At 44.9% G+C, this 17655-nt stretch overlaps 1 protein-coding gene across 2 annotated transcripts in view; it reads left to right on the top strand.

Moving 5' to 3' along the window:
• The first annotated feature begins 768 nt into the window (after nt 1–768).
• Nucleotides 769–17655, top strand: part of LNX1 (ligand of numb-protein X 1) — a 73816-nt gene continuing 56929 nt past the window's right edge. Inside the window, exon 1 of one of the 2 annotated variants that reach the window (XM_068403517.1) lies at nt 769–1154. In XM_068403517.1, the coding sequence (XP_068259618.1) occupies nt 769–1154 (386 nt within the window). Of the gene's footprint in view, nt 1155–4731; nt 4824–17655 lie in introns of those variants that run through there. The other variant, XM_068403518.1, reaches the window with a different exon arrangement.

Here is a 17655-nt window from a genome sequence, read left to right as displayed (position 1 = left end):
TGAACTCTCCCCGAAGTACATTCTTGCTCTCTGTAATGCCATTGTGCATAATGTAAAAGATGGGGTCTTGTGTTCAACGGTTTTGAAAATCAGAGATCCATTCACTGTGGGAAGAGGATGGTCTAGAGGGTCCCAAGCTCTAAATCCTCATGACCCCAAGAGTGTCCTCCCCCAAGCTGTGTGTACAGTGTCTGTATGCTGATGTGTGTTAGGTGAAGTTGCTGCTCTCCCTTGCTGTGCTGAGGAGGCGGCTTGGACAGTAACCATTATTCTTACCTATATTTCTGCACACAATCTTGCAATGTTTGCTTACTCATGATGCTGCTTTTCCAGCAGAAGTAATGTGACCACAAAATCAGCTGACTGGAACTGCAATTATATGCTAATTTAAGGTTTTCAACCATTAAATTCCTGTAGTATTTCTCCCTATTTTGATAGCTTCCATTATAATTAGAGTAATTGTGTAAATTGAACTAGATTTAAGAGAAAAGAATTCCCTGGAGTTAACTCTCGCTTTTTTTTTTCTTTTGTTGCTTCTTTGCTTCACCCTCCTATTCCCAAAGATGCAATCCTTCCCTAAAAACTGCTAGAGCACTTCATATCCATATACACACTGTAAGTATGGTAAGAAAAAGCAATCCAGAACATAACCCTTTGGCTTTCTTCCCCACAGATCTGATGGCACACAAGCCTTGTTGCGGCTCTCACAAATAGAAAACAGGTCGGGTGTTCCTGTCTGCCCTCTTTTGAATTGCATCAATTCTGATTATGAGCCAGAAAGAAGAAGAAATGGAGGACAGCTCCTTGCCACTCTGTCTCACCTGCGGCCAAACGCATTTACCAGAAGAAAACCACTCGTACAGCTACACCGAAGAAGTCGATGATGATTTGATATGCCACATTTGTCTGCAACCTTTGCTTCAGCCTTTAGACACCCTCTGTGGTCACACCTTCTGCACAGCCTGCCTTACGAACTTCCTCGTGGAAAAAGACTTCTGCCCCATGGACCGCAAGCTTGTGATCCTCCAGACATGCAGGAAGTCCAGCATACTGGTGAATAACCTCCTGGACAAGCTAATGGTTAGCTGCCCTTTCACAGAACACTGCTCGGAGGTCGTGCAACGCGGTCACCTCGAACAGCATTTCCAAACCCAGTAAGTTTTTATTGATATACCTTTTTTCCACCATTTTTCTTAAGGAGAGGAAAAAATATCTTTAATTAATGCTGATTGAAATAGACAATTAATGTAAAGAAAGTTTTCTAGATTTCAGTCCCAATGAACACCTACAGTATCATTAATTTAGAGCTGAATTTAGTCCACTTAGAAGACAATATCTCACTCTTTTTTTTTGAATCAAATGTATTCAAGGTACTTCATACTATCATTAGCAGTTCTGACGGATACCTTGTGGTTAGCTGCATAATGGAAGTGTGTATTTAGTCATAAGAAGAGATCTGTGAGTTTTGGGAAGCTAAGCTATCATAAATATTTTAGTAGTACATTAAGGGTTTTGTAATTGCCCTTTCTTCAATCCTTTTTTGAATCACAAATGACCTATATGAGAAGTAGAGCAGAAAATATTCCAGTTTGGTATTGGTCTTTGGAGCTGAATGCTCCTTTCTTCCAGGTGAGCATTTACCCATGCACCGCACCACGGGGCTCGCAGAGCCCTGGCTTCTCCAACGCGGTGGGGAAGAGCTCCCTGGCTGGCCTCCCCCTCCAGGCTTTCCTCTCCTGTGGTCAGGACAGCCTCTCTCCTGCCTCTGGGAGAGACATCTCCAGGGAGCAGTTTGGTTCCTCTGCAAGGAGAGAACTGGTGATGGATGATCCTCTGTTTTGCAGGGTAAAAGCATGTGTTGCTGCTTTTGTCTTGCATCTTCTGCCTTTTGAAAGGAAGGCAGAAGAGTGAAGAGATGCATTCAGGGCTGTGATTTCTGATGGCAGACAAATGTTTTGGCATAGCCTGGGTAACAGCACCTCGGATTCAAGGAGAGATGGGGTTTAAGAGATGCCCTTTTTTGTGGTCTGTATCTGTTGTCCAGTGAAATGACTTCCCCTGTGGTTTGCAGGGGTGAGTCATGTTCCTAGATGTGTGCTTCTGCCTGTGCATTGCAGAGGAAGCCCTGGACGACCAGCGCAGGGCTCCAGACTGGTGCTGAGGGCACATTCCGGCACAGACATGGTGATGCTGAGGGTCAGAGGTGAGCAGGCTGGTGAGCCAGAGCATGGACGTGTGTGCACATGGCTGCAGGCTTCTGGGTCTTGAACCCTGTAACTGGAAATGGCTCTGCAGCCTGCCGTTCAAACATGTCCCCACTTGAACTGGAGATGACATTTCCTAAAGCACCTGGATTCTTGTGAGGAATTTATTCAACATATTCACTGAAGTCACTGTGGTTTAACCAAACAAAAAGTTTGACAGTTTTGCATTACTAAAACTGAAAAAAAAAATTAACAATAAACTCCTTGCAAAGGGCAAGAGCCCCCTTTTCATGTGCTTGTGAATTTGGGTGCCCTTGGCCCACCCATTTCTGGACCTGGCTTTCCCCGTTGAGGGTGCTGCTGTCTCACGGCCCATGGCATAAGAGGTGGTGGCAACAGCAGCCTCCAGAGCAGGCCAGAGATGATGGAGCTATGGCCGTAAAACTAGCAGAAACACCCCCCCCACACACACAATAAACAAGCAAATTGGAATTTTGTTTTTTATACAGAAGCCTCACAACTAGCACAATTCCTGATTTCTAGTGTCAACTCTCCTACATGGGCATGTGCAAGTCACTCCAGTGTCTTGGTTTCTCCTCCATGAGGTAGTCGTAAAGAAACCCTTCACATACATGCCTTGCAGAATTGCAGTGTTGTAAACCATGATTTGATCCTGTAAAAGCCTGGCAAGTTTTATTCCAGTGCTTATTACTGAATGTCCGTGGCCTGGATTTTCCCCTCAGGATCTTCAAGATCCTGTGCCTGTGGCTCACTTGGCCTGAGCCCAACCAGGAGTAGGAGGAATTGGCTTAGTGACATGTTCCCACAGCATTTTGCTGTCCCTTGTCCCCTGTGCCAGGCTCCCCCCACCAAGTCCCGGCTTTGAAAACCCAGAGAGCAGGGGACTGGAGAGACGGAGCAATGATCTCCCTTCCCGTCAAAGCCCAAAGCCTCTAAGGTAGTGCAGTACGAGGCAGTGCTACATAGGCTGGGCAGCTGCTTCTTTGCCACTCATGACATGGATTTTCCCTCCTTGGTGTGGAGGGCTGAGTTACCTTAAGGTCAAAGGACAGAGGCAGGGGAGTAGGAAATCATGGGGAGCCTTTGCTGCTGGGGGGTTCAGCTTTCCAGGGGGTGGGTGGTGCAGCCTCACTAGCATCCCTACCCGAGGGAAGAATTAGGAGGGAACTTTCCGAGTGACCCCTAAAGCGGGACTTCTGCAGCCTTATGTTTGCAGAGACTGAGCAGTACCTTTATTTTTTTTTAAGCATAGCATTAATTAATTATCTCCAAAGGTATGCCTCTGCCTAATTTCATTCTCAGAAATGCAGAAACCTCCCTTGCCATCCCACCTCCAACTCATGGCAGAGCAGGGGAGGAGAAGGACATTGTGCTCTTCAGGCAGCGGCTCCAGCGTGCCCAGGCACAGACTGAGCAGCCTGAGCTGACGCTGTTCTCCTTCCCTCTGGTGAATCAATAGCGAAGAGAGAAAGTGTGCGACTTTGCTGATAAAAAAAATAAAATAATAATCATAAACAACCCGATGCCTGCAGTGAGAACAGCTCAGAGCCCATCTGAAATCTCGACTGAACGTGATCTGTGTTCTCAGTGAATAAATTAAAGTAGACTCCGCTAGAGTCACCAGGGTGTTTGGCAGTCCTTGCATTTCTTGCATGATTCAGGCTCGGACCAATCCTGGTTCTCAGAGAGAAAATGAAAACTTACCTTGATCAGAGATGAGGTCACTGATGGGACAAGGTGAGTTTACTGTTTTACGCTTTGTAATTGATGAGAGAACTTTTTTTTTATAAACACTGGTTACCATGGAGTAGTCCATTGAAAGCATCCTTATTTAAAATGTTTGCTCTTGCATCCTTCAAAAAAAAATAAACCAACCCCGAGAAGAGACGTATCCTTGGATTATATCATGATTTATGTTTGCACAAAAGCATCTGACTGGATTTGGGGATTCAAACTGAGATGCAGACAGCCAGCAGTTGGCTGTGATCTTTTGTGGTGTTTTGCTTTAAAAAGGTGTGGTCTTCTGATATCGCCTCCTTCAAAACTCCACGGGGGGCATTTTTTTCCCCCCTTGTCAGACAGCTACACCCTTCTGTGATGCAGTTTAGCTCGTAACCCATCTGCTCGTGGGCAGTGATGTAAATGTACCAGCTGCCTCTGAAGAACCGCTCCAAATCCTGCAGGAGGCAGGTCTCTTCCCCCGGCATCTCTCTGCTCTGCAGCATAAGTCACTGTCTCGCCAACCACGCTGTGCTGTCCCTAAACCCTCACATCTACCCATCCGAGAGCCAGATCGAGTAATCCTCTTACAGGTCAATGATTTTTGCAGTGTAGCTTCGTTTAAGGGATTTAAGCTCAATTCCTAGTGTGCTACCATCGCGTTGAAATGGAAAGGCTCGCTTAGAAGGGGCTTGGCTGGCACAAAGCTTCACGTTGTGTGTCCCACCAGCACAGAGAGACAGTTGGAAGGAGGAAACCTAGCAGCAGTGCCAGCCCTGCACTGAAAATGAAGGCTCTCCTGTTACTGGTCCTACCTTGGCTAAGTCCTGCAAACTACATAGACAATGTGGGCAACCTGCACTTCTTGTACTCCGAGCTGTGAGTACGCGCAGTCGCGCCGGCGTCGTGCTCTCTGTCTGTCTGTCTCACCCGAGCGGCGGGAAGGGGCTCGCCATGAGCGTTTCGAGGGGTCTGTCTGCCTGCCTGTGTGTCTGTGCATGTGCGTACGTGCCAAGAAAATCCTGCAACGCCTTGCCTACAGCTTCAAGCCGTGCTGCGAACTAGCTGCTTCCCATACGGAGGGCTAATAATAGCAGTACGTCCCCATCGCTTTCTGCTTTGGAAGCAGTTGAGACTTACTGAGTGAAGCTGCCTTTTACCTTATCAACTTGCTTTTCTCTGCCAGCATTTTTGGTGGTTGTTGAGTTTGGGTTTGTTTTTTTTTTGTTCCTTTTCTGAATCTGTATCTTTTCTTTACTTTCCATAAATAGCTTTGCAGGGGAGCTGGGCGTAGAGGGGACCATCAGGATAGACACCCCCAGTAGAGCGGTCTCTGTGTGTACATGCATAATGTTCTGTGTGTAACGCTGCATGCCTGTAGCAAAACGCTGAGAAGCTTTTCACCAGAAATAATTCACTTGAGACAGGAAAGAAATTTCCCATATTTGTGTTTTTGCCCACAGCGGAATGTTATTTTCTCTAGAATGCAAATTTAAATGTAGCAATCCATGCATATATCTTCATGTCTTTAAAAAACCCCACCTCAAACAACCCCATAGCTGATCTTTCCAACCCATAAAACAAATATTCTATGGTATCATCTGTAAATGATACTAGTTTAATTTGTGCTTCAACCTTATTGTACTAGTTGATAGGGCTTTTATGAATAGAAATAGATATTTGCTCCAGTATGTTTTAATTAATTATGTTTTGTTTGTGTTTTAACAAATTATAGACTCCAAGATGTTCCTTGAGATAATGAATGAAATGGCTAATACTGCTCAAAAATGAAAAATGACTGTGGGCATGTTTTAGTAACAGTTGTGATTAGTACCAATGAGACTAATTTCCAAATGATTTTGTCTCTACTGTCAGACAAAAATAGCAGTGTTTTGCAGAAACACAAAGTCCCCTTTTGAGATCTTTGTGTGATGTGCGTGGCAACTATTAATAATATAGTCACGCTGCATACAACTGCTCAGGATTTCTGTATACCGTAGGTGTTTTAAACATTTAGCAAATCTGGCGTTGATGGTTGCAGCTATGTTCTTATTTTAATTTACTGGCATTTTGTTAATTTAAAAAAAGAAAAACAAAAACCAAAAAGCAGTTAAGCCAAGCAGGCTACAGGAACAATCAAGCTCAAAACAGAGCAGATGAACACTTATAATGGAAACAATAGCATCTGGGACATCTAGTTTCCAGGAAAACAAACTGATGAGATTAATCAGAGCACAGGCGCAGACACAGATTACTTGTTTTTCTTGGGGAATTCAGGTTCTCTGATTCTCCCAGGGTAAAGGGCTACAATGTACGGTAGCTATTCATCTCTTATTTATTTAGCCTTCTAACCCACAGAGATGTTAGTCTCACTGGATGTCAGCAACGTTCTTAACTGAGTGCTTGTGGGCTGGGGCTTGGACGTGCACCATCGGTTGTCAGCAATGGGAGGTGTATGTCCCCTCCCCAGTGCCCAGCCCTGGATGCTACCTGGCGCTGGGAGCCGGTGCTCAGGACCTCGCACACCACTCCTTCTCTGGCCAGGGCAGCAGGAAGCAGGATTTTCTGGGGCTGACATAATCCAAAAAGGCACTGGGCAGTTTGAGCTCATTTTGGGAATTTCTCCTCCTCCTCCTCCGTGTGTATTCGGTGCCTCTGGGTGCTGCACAAGGCACTGATGTACTAATCTGTGGGATGGATTCAAGGTCCTCTCTAATAGTAGCAGTTGAAAGAGAAAAAGGAATACTGTTTTCAGTCCTGTTTAATCACTTTATATGAATGTTACAACCTATAGGTTGCTACTTCAGTTGCTCAGGCACTTGTATGCAGGACATTTTTCATGCAAAGTTTGTGAGTGGGACAGCATGGGCACTGGTGTCCAGGACAGCCTTGCACCTGGGTGCACAGGTTTACTGCCCCAGCCCTTTTGTGCCCCAAAGCCCACAGAGACAGCTTCGTAAATCCTTCCCCGCATGCAACCAAACAGTCACCGCCGTGTATAGCATATCTGATGGCTTGCCCCATGGCTCAAAACTAGACCATAGTAAGCGTAAAACTTTTTTTTTCATTATCACACTACCTTTGGTTCCTGGCCAGTACAAATACTGGCCTCAGTCAGGACTCATTATTTTGTTGGCCAGCAGCCACCAGAGATACCAGCCAAGGGGGAGGAGGGGGCCGGCGGGGGTGCGAGCTGCAAGGGAAGAGCTGGAGCATCATCAGGGATGTGGTTACCATCACTGGTGCCGGCACAAGAGAAAGAATAAGAGTGCTGGGATTTGCACTGCCCTCCTGCTCATACAGCCCATCTCTTCCCTTCTACCCTGTTCAAACAAAGTTAGGTTATTTGTGTTGCACTGCAGGGGTTTGCGTTACTTCGAGGGTGGGTTTTTTTGTAAGTGCGGAACAGGCTGCTTGGAGAATAGGGGTTACAGTATAGCCCAGAGCCCATCTGGAGATGCAGGCTCTGGAATCCGTCTAAGAAATAAAGAGGAGATATTAGGAGAGTTGAAGAGGAGAAATTAAGTTGGGGAAGGGCTGCGTCAGACCTTTGCACTTCAGCTGGATGCCACACAGGTAGGAAAGAGAGGTGTGCAGACGTGTTGCAGTGGCACTTGATGGGACAGATGTTGGGTGCTGCTATTTTTAGTTTTCTATTATCAGTCTGATAATTATAGGTATTCTCAGCAAGGAAATACCTATCTGCTGACACTGTTGCCTGCACTAAAACCACTTCCCTGGCCATTGTCTGTTGTCCCTCCCTTGCCCCCAGCAAAGATCTCAGCACAGATGCTCTGCTTGTCCTTGCTCTTAGCCAAATAGTGAGGAGCAGCCCATGGTAAGCCGGGGTGCTCTCTCCTGAGGGGAAGCCCATGGAAACACCTGGCAGAAGGACAAGAGAAATGTGTGAGGTGCCTCAAGAAACCTCTGGAAGGGGGTGGAATGTAGCCACACCAGCCCAATGGCTCTCAGCATCAGAAGGCTCTGCATGGCTCTTGGGGAGACCCCAGTCCAGGGTCCATGCCTTCTTTATATGCTTGGAAAGCTGCTTCGACAGGCATCTGCTCTCTTTCTTTCTTATCTAAAATATCTTCAGAAAGGAAATACTTGCCCAAGCATTCTTTTGAGGAAGTGCATGTTATTCCCCCTGGTTAAAAACAAGGTGTGTGGTTGGAGAGGCAGCCTATGACCACTGCAGAAGGCTTTCCTGGGAGTGAGGACCTGGTGGCACTGCTCACACCAAGGGAAACCAGCCTCCAACACTATCCCTCTCACTTCAAAGCAGGACCTGTGCAGTGGGCAATTTCTCAATAGAAGGATTTTCTGAACTTTGAGCTCAATGAGCCACTTAGAATTAAAACTGCAAAGGGAAGAAGGATGCAAGACTAGGCAGTGAATAACCTCACCTTGTCCCTCTGAGGACCTCAGTCACATGGAAAGCATGGGGTGGTTTCCAACCTAATCGCCCTTCGGCACGTGGCCGTGCTGACCAAGCGAGTGCCCGGGAGGGTGTCGGGCATCGCGTGTGCTCAGCACAGGTCGAGTGCTGGGGAGCCTGTGGCAGCCGTGCTTGCTGGCGCCGCTTCCCTCCAAGGATTAAACAGCTCCTGGCCTTAGTCAGTGCTGTTAATCCACCAGCTAGATCCACCCCACTAATTTGAATCAAGCCATTTTTTTTAAATCTGTTGTTTGTTAGAGTGAAATGCACAACCTACTCCCACATGTGAAAAATTACTTCTTTTTTTCTCACCCCTCACGGGTTTTATGTAAAATGGTCAAAGGGATCTCACCAAATTAACTGGATCAAGTTTCTCCATATAACTTTTATACAATAACTACTGTCTTAAATTTCAAAACAGCACTTTTGGCTGGAATAGCCAGCAGAATTTTGTTTCTCTGTTCTTTCAATTTAAAAAGAAGACATGCAAGCGCCAACTGTCTCCCAGTGTCCTTGAGCATGTCTTTTTTTGATGGTAAGTGTGATTTAGTTCAAAATATTAGGTGCACCCTCCTCAGCCCCCTACCAGCCCTGAGCTTAACCGTGCAGCCAACTCTAATTTCTGTTCAACTCAGTGGGGAAACTTGTGTTTGGCTTCAAGTCTGTCCTTATGAAGTTCGCTGCACGGAGGCTGGGGAGAACAGGGCACACATTATTCATGACAAAATTGATAAGCCTGGAGCGCCTTTTGGGCTCATGTGTTAGTTCACTGCAAGTCACGTGTTGGCCTCCTTACTCTGTGCAAAGCTGCGTGTATGGAAATCTGTGCTGAAGTTAAGCTGTAAGGTTAATTAAAGCTGAAAGTGTTGGAAAGCAAGGCTTGAATGGAAAGATTCTTGAATGAAAATATAAATAAAATATTTAGAACATCTGCGTTAAATAACCAAGGCAAAGCATGCTTGGATAAAATGCGAAGGTTCTTTTCCTGTGTACTAGAATTGGATGCCTCTTGGGAAAAGCAGAATTGAGGTGAATTAAAGCAGAAAGGCATGGGTGCGTGGAGGGCTTCCCCTTAGCTTCACCCCTATGCTACAGACTCACAAAGGGGCCGGGATGGAAACATGGCAAACTCTGACATCTTGCGTGGAAGCAAGAAATAGAGTCTTCTCAGTTCCTGACTCTTCCTGTCTCAAATATCCTCTTTGGGAAAGCCTCTGATCTCGATATTACCTTACATCAAGCAGGTACTGTGGTGCAGGGGAGCAGCAGGCACTGGGCACTCTCAGGCTCCCTTTCTTTCTCCCCAAGTTCTCTGCAAGGATGGCAGATCCTCGCAGGAGCTGGTTTTCCTTTAGACTTCTGTGATCTCTCCCAGGATCTCCAGCAACAGCTAGAGTCACTTCCCCAACCTGTCCCCTCCCTGCCTTGTGTCCGACCCCACTCCACCAGCTCCCCTGGCTCCTGACCAGCTCATGCACACAGTGCCGATTGTGCAGGAGCGCATGTAGGTGAACTGCAAATACACTGTATTATTCTTAAAAGTACAGAAGGCGTTGTAGTCTAAACTCATGGTGTTGAGGTGCCCAATATGAATTTTCTAAATACTTTAGGTGGCGTATTCAGGAGGGTTTGATACAGGCTATGCTGCTAGCATAGGAGGAGCAGCAGAAAGTAACTGTTTCCACTGACCACGACTGTTCTGGTTCTGGTCACTCTGCTCAAGGACTAATTGCACTCTGCCAAATATGCGGTGTTTTCCTCTTAGCAGCACCGAGGGGTGTGGGTCTCTCCCCTGCCTTCTTCCATCTTCTCCCAGAGACGGTACCTTTCCCCACCTGCACATCCCGCCTGGTTCCACAATCTGGGTTAGAGTGTGCTGCGTTTTCATGGCATGAGTCAGTGTTACTGGTTAGCATCTTTTTTCCCCAGCTCTGTCATCCTAGGTGCAGAAATAAATTCGTCTGGGACATCTCCAGAAACCAAAAACCCTTTGAGAGCTTTAAGAATTTGTTGATTCTGCCTGGGAATTTTGTGTGTAATGAAAGTTGGCATTTCAGTTATACTTTGAGAAAGATCCTGCTTTATTCCTTCTGTGCATGCATGAAACTCGCCTTTACCCCATTCACAGCTACCTACACACACTTGAGATCAGAATTAGAACTTTTCCTTTGCTGGCACATTTTCTTATGGCTGGAGCCTTCTCACACCTTTGGAAAAGGCTGACATTGGCCAGCGTCAGTCTCAGCAAATACATTTTGTTGCCAAAAGTAAAACCTGAGCCAGCCCAAAAGAGAGAAACCCTGCCAAGCTGGAAAGGCAATGCAATAATTATGGTTGGCAGAAAGGTTTCTTTTCATGAATGAGTTACGTCTCAGTTATGTTTGATTTTTGTGTAGGCTGCTCATAAGAAGTGCTCTTACATGCCTTGCCCACGTAAGCGAAGCACAGAGTGGGTAAACCTCATCCCACTCAGAGGCTGGTTCTGGGATGGGTACCAGAGAGGGGAAAGCACGGGGGATCCCTGGAGGGCCAGTGCAGTAGGAGGAAGGAGTGAGGTGATGGGAGTTGCAGGAGGTCAGTGGTTACTCACAAGCAACAAACAATAAGCCACACAGGCCATATGCTGCAAGTTTGGCCGACCTCCGCATCTCTGACAATTAACCTAGTTTAGCACTGGCACTGGCAGCGTGACAAGGATATTTTTCCTTGAGCTATTTCTTTGGCAAATCTGGCAGAACAGGGCTGTCCTGCAACGCGAGGATAAACACTGCTCTTGCAGAGCTCTTATGCCTGTCATAGCTTAAATCCTGCTCTGAATAGTGGTTCTGAGATCAGCTGCATCGCAGCTTGTTTCACTGTAGGGAAACAGACTAGTAGGTCTGAGGGTCGTCTTGGTTTTTTTTAACTCTCTTGATTTTTTGGGGGAATCTGCCTTTAAGGTCCCTGGACTACAGAGCGGCCAGCTGCATTTTGTGACCTCCTCCATGAGCAGAGCTATCGTTCAGGAACTAGAACTGGTTTTCTGCATCTTGGCATGTGACTGCGTGTCCAAACTGCCCCCCCGAGCCATGTGGTGACTGGGTACACGAGGATGCCAACAACACAGGGCACAAAAGCAGAGTTTTTATAGTAACATTATAGTCTCCTTCTCTGGAGACATTCAAAACCCGCCTGGACGCGTTCCTGTGTGACATGATCTAGGTAATCCTGCTCCGGCAGGGGGATTGGACTAGATGGTCTTTCGAGGTCCCTTCCAATCCCTAACATTCTGTGATTCTGTGAACATCGCTGGTAACGTTGGACTAATAGCATAGCCTGTGTGACAGCCCAGATGTGGCTGCTTGAGGCTTCCTGTTTCAAAAGGAGGGTCCAGGCTGGTCCCTCAGTGTTGAACTGGCACCTCAGTGGAGGTATCTGTTAGTCAATGACATGGCATATGTCATGACTAAAACCCCACTGCCACTGAAGGATTGCTGCCTTGGAGATGAACTCTATTTTGGGATTAAGAGTGTGAACTTTTTTTTTTTAACATCTTAGAAAGCTGAATTCACCCCTAGGCCTCAGCAAAGTTGCAGCTGGTGAAAACTGAATTTAGCCAGTGAATCCGTGGGCTTTCTATAGAACATGCTTTATTCATTCATATAATTTATTAACTGACAACAGGTTCTGAATATAGACTGAAGCAAGTTCAGGAGCAACCTAGTGAAACAGCTGGAGATTGCAACAGATGCTGTACAACTTTTACACAAAAAAAAGTGAACAGTGAAACATCCATAACTTCTACATATTGTACAATATGTCTTCCTTATATGAAGGAAAAGAGGCTGACACTAACAGTGAGCAAGTCAAGCCTATTTCTGGGAAGTTTCTGTCTCCTTTCTGTTGAATTTCTGTTGGCAGCACCATCAAACTTTATTGATAAAGTCTTGTTCTTCTCAGCAGTGCAAGCAACAAGATTTGTAATGATCACACATAGCACTGGCTGTATCTGCTCTGGTATTCATTCCCTCTGCTTTTTATCAAGACCCCGAGCTGAGTACAATGGATACCTGGGTGAGGAGGAAATAATCACCATTGAGTCCTCTGTCCTTGTGGAGTAGTCTTGCTCCATGACACTGCTATTTGCAGTCGCTGGAGCTATGCTCATTTTTTATTTGCTCTTCTACTAACTCACTGCATATTATTTACCTAAATAATGTAAAATAAATAATAAAATGTCTTCAGTGGTACAAATTTCAGCTGCAAAATTCGATCATCAGTATATTACTTTGGGATTTATTTTTCCCTCCTTGACTGTCTTGAAATCACGTTGGCAGGAAGCAACTGTTTTGAGTCAGCAAGTCATTTCATGTGCACATATTGGGAAGCTTACACCTCTCTATATTATGCACTGCAGTCCCATCATTCACTAGACAGTGTGTAATATATTCTTAATGTAGAATTTCAATAATGTAGTAACCTCTTAAAACAGAGCGTGAAGGGAATCTGACATGCTTTAAGGATTGTATTTTCCTCTCTCCTCTGCAGAACTTAGTGAACTGATAAGATTAGCAGACTGATGGCCTTGTTATATTTTATGTTTTATTAAGAACAGAAAGTACTATTTTTGAAAGCATAATTCAGGTATTTTCTTTTCTCCTCTCATATGTGATAAGCATTACTGTTATATGTTATTTTTAACATTCAGTTAGTACTGGTGATGTCCCACTCTTTTTAGCCTTCCTTCCCATGTAAAATGAGTAGTGGAATGGTTTCATGGGAGCATCTGCAGAGGCCTCTTCACTTGTGGATTTTATAACAACTCAACAGTAAGAAAGGCCAGAAAACATCCCACATGGAGCAGGGTTTTATGTAGGGGAGATGGGTGTGTTTAAGCAAATCTGTCCTGTGATCCACAGGAGACCAATGGAAGCAAAGAGTACGCTGAGCTGCTGCTACTATATGAGGATGTGTAGGTTGATATGGATGAGCAAGACTTTCACTTGATCTGTATGAGCATCTTCTGCCAAGAGGCTAAACTCCAGTCAGAAATAAGCGCTGTGTATGAAGCGCACATGTTGCAACACAGCCCTTTGCCAAACAGGATCAGGAATCCCAGGAGGTGGTTGTGACTTGCCCTTGTCAACTCCCGAAGGAGCCTTGCCACTGGCTCTGGTTTAAACATTTGGCACATCTCTCCTTTGAGCGTTACTACCTGGTTTGTAGTTACAACAGGAAGGTGGCACTGCTGGAGGAAGGGTGAATGCATTTCTTTCCCAAATGCAGTGTGTATACACTAGTGTTTCTTTTCTGCTTTTGGCACTGCTGTGATTATAGTTGTCACTGGGATCTGTTGTGGGGATGAGCATATTTGAAAGTGCCAGTTGCTGCTACTTTGGCCCAACCCAGACTGTGATGGAAATATTGATACTACTAATATTAGTAAATCAGTCTAGAAATGCTGAGAAGATCCTGCCATGGGCGTCCAGTTGTGGCTACTGCAATCCATGCTGTCTTCATGCCCCCCTGCTGTGGCCTGGGCCCTGACATAGATCTGGCAGAGTCCTGTGCATCCCACACAGCCGCCAGTGTTGGGTATGTACTGTGTTCTCCACACCTGCTCTGTGCTGTCATAGGGCAAGGGTATGGCCATACAAATGCACTTTCCTTGGTGCTGTGTCTGTGAATTTTCTCAGTGTCCATTTTTAAATTGCATTTAAATTTTGTACATCTTGATTGTTTTTAGTGGATTGGGCGTGCATTGCTTCTAGCAAACATGCTGCTTCCAGTTTCTTCCCTCAGAGGAGATTAAATTCCAGTACATTCTTGTTCTATCCTTCCAAGGCATGAGTGCAATGAACTTGGACAGTAATGGTTGCTGCGTTTCACTTTTTTTCTGCTCTTTCCCCAGTGGTCTAAGCATCTGTAGGTCTGAAGGCACTTACAGTTATGGTCTTTGAGTTCAAAATAAATCAGAAGAGAATAGACTAAAACAGGACAGAGTATTTAAAAAGATATATAGTGTACATATAAACTTGCACTTAATATGTAGAGCTGACAAAGCAAGTAAATGCCAAGTCCCACAGATCTGCCTTTTTTATAATATAGGCTTGAATAATAGTAACATGACCCAAGTGAACAAAAGAAATTTATAAAGGGAGGCCAAGACCACATAACTCTCTTCTAGAGCTGATGAACTGTAATCCATATCAGATATTTCCAAAACACATTTGCTTCTGTTCCACTTACCTCGCAACACAATCTGCCCGTCTTCCTTTTCCCTTCCCTTCCCTTCCCTTCCCTTCCCTTCCCTTCCCTTCCCTTCCCTTCCCTTCCCTTCCCTTCCCTTCCCTTCCCTTTCTTCTTCAGCAGATGCTTAGTTACATCCCTTATATTTTTGCTAACTCAGTATTGCAGAGAGGTTAACAGTCTCTTTCTTAGCGAGAAAATGTATTTCCCAGATTTGTGATGGTCTCCTTGCTTTTTGTTAAGGTCTGCTAATTGTTGTCCAAATCTTCCTGTGCTTCACATCTCCTCTGTTTTTCAAATCCCCAGCAAATAGAGGTTGACAACCAACACAAAAAATACCATACTGATTTTGTGCCCTGTGGTGCTTTACAACACCAAGAGAACTAACAGCTGACAGCGTGAAGGTTTTTTGTCTGTGATGAGAGAGCTTGATTTGCTTGCATGCTGGGTAAAAATAAGTTTGCTCTTAAATAGGTGCTTATCTTTTTGCAGTGTTACATAAACTTTCTTGATGCTATCTGCCAAGTGCGAATCAGCTGCTTCTGCCCTATATGTATTTTGAGAGAAGAAGCAGGTTTGAAACTCTTTAAATAAGAATCTTTCTGTTGGTTTCCTTGACATGACTTGTAATGCTCATTCAGTCTCTGTCATCACCAGTTCCAGGCTATGTTTTGGTTTCCTTAGCCATTTTCCACGTGACTGCTCCTGGCTACCCTAAATCTTTGTCTTTCCCTTGCTTCCTCTCAATTCCTGTTTTCTTAACACCTCTGCTCTTGCCTCTCCCACACATCTGCCCCACTTCGTACAGCAGCACCAAGGGATCAAGGTTATCAGGGAAGCGTGGCCTTGAACACTGCACAGCATGATGGCAGCATGTTTATTCTGTTTGGTGGAGGAGAACTGAACTGGTTTAAAAATATAGGGCACTCTTGGACACGGACTCCATTGTAACCACTACAGTAAATGTACAGAGACAAGATCAAATAAGGACAGAGTATGCTGGTCCTGGATTTAACTGTAGTAGGTGAATGGAGATCACCCATCTGTAATTTCAAAGTCACTTGAAGCTGGTAATTTCCAGCAGTCCATGGAGATACACTTCTGCCAGGGCTGCACAAGCCGTGTCATCCATGTTGTAGTGGTGGTGAGACCCTATCTGCTCCCTTCTCTTGTCTCCAAGCACCTGACCAGTCTGTGAAATAGTGAAATAGTTTGTGAAAGGGCTATCATCACCTTGAATGTCTTATCTTGTTCAAGGAGAGTAAGGAGGAAAGGGAAGAGAGAAACTGGCTGACTTAATCTGTCAAGAACCCTTGCGGTTAACTCCAATGGTGCTGAGCATGCCAAGCCACATGTCTTCCATCATCTTGCACTGTTGCAGCACTGCAAAACTCTGAGCTGATTATGCTTCTTATTTTAAATTTATGGATTAATGTATGAGTAAACCGTGAATTTAAGCTGCAGAGCTTAACTTCAGCAAAACATGTGAGTTGAAAGCTAAAAACAAAGAAAGCTTTATGGATTGACCAGGTTTGGTGAGACTTTATATTAACTTCACTTCAGCGTCTTGGGGAACTCTAAACATTTATCTGTTAGACTAAACATAGGTTAAGCCAGGCCGTGAAATAGCTCAGTTGTAGAAGTGACATCTAATCAGAGTTTTATCAACTGATCCTCTGCCTAGTTGAATTACTACCTGGACTGAAATCCTTAAAAGAGTTGCAAACTGTCCTACAAAACCCACTACAAACAGTGAAAATAAAATAAGCCAAGAAAATAGGGGTTGTAAGTTATCCCCCTATATCGTTCAATTCCTCTTACCTAGTTGATTTGTTTGGCTCAAGGATCTAATCTCTAGTTGTTACTCTGTCTGCTATTCCAGTACTCAGACAGAGGAAGTTACGGAAGATGGCAGAAGTAAAGAAAAGAGTAATATCAACATGCTTGATTTTTTCTTCGCTTAGATTAGTTATATACAGATACTATTCCATTGGCTTTAGCAAATTATTCTCTTGAATTTCATTGGAATGAATTAGGAAGAAAATGAAGTTTTGTGTACACGGGCGAACTTCTAGTTTTTACACCTATATAGCAGAGAGATAGAATAGTAGAGATCCAAAAAAATATTTTTGGGGAAAGGAGCGTCTAATCACACTGATTCACACCATGCATTTTTTAGCAGAAACAGCAATTTTAAAAAATAAAACATCCCTTGAGGGCGTGTGAGTGAATGAATTGAAACAATACAAATAAAATGTTGTGAACTCCAGCTTCTGCAACCTCTGTGACAACCTCCCCCTCCCTCCAAAAAAACACACCCCTCTGTGGGAGCTTGGTAAAACCTCAGACTCCACTTTTCCTCTCCCTTGTGACAATGGTAGCTGCATGACAACAGATCTTACGAAATTGTGACTTTTCTCCTGTTTTTTTTTGTTGAAATTTATCTCCCTGCATTGGCAGACACAGATTCCATGACTTTAACACTGACCAGAAAGTCCCTTTGAAGCAGGATGTTTTCAGAAAAGCAGCAGGACTGGTGATAAAACAGCGACCCATTGCTGCATGGTCAGATTTGCAGCTAAAGGGCAAGGGTGCAGAAAGGTCCCTGTTTGTCTCCAGGGTTGAAGTTCATCCTTGTAAGAGTCATCCACATCACCACAGAAGGCTTCAAGGGGGTTAGGGATGAACAGACTTCCTGCCTGTCTCATAAGCTACTGAAGAAGCTTAACAGTGTATCTGTAGGCTAGGGACAAATCCTGGTCCCCTCTCACCACACCTCTGGTTGACCACAGTGATGAGGATGAAGTAGGAATCATTTTGACTTCTCCATTTCACCTCAGTGTCCTGGGCACAAGGAAGTGGAGGGTTCAGGTTTGGATTTTTTCTGCTGACTGCAGGGAAATTCAGGACTTATCACAGAATCACAGAATCACAGAATCACAGAATGTTAGGGATTGGAAGGGACCTCGAAAGATCATCTAGTCCAATCCCCTTGCCGGGGCAGGATTGCCTAGACCATATCACACAGGAACGCGTCCAGGCGGG

The sequence above is a fragment of the Nyctibius grandis genome, chromosome 6 (genome assembly GCF_013368605.1).
Source record: "Nyctibius grandis isolate bNycGra1 chromosome 6, bNycGra1.pri, whole genome shotgun sequence".
Taxonomy (NCBI): Eukaryota; Metazoa; Chordata; class Aves; order Nyctibiiformes; family Nyctibiidae; genus Nyctibius; species Nyctibius grandis.
Note: the sequence above shows the minus strand (reverse complement) of the source record. Positions and strands in the feature narration are given on the sequence as shown.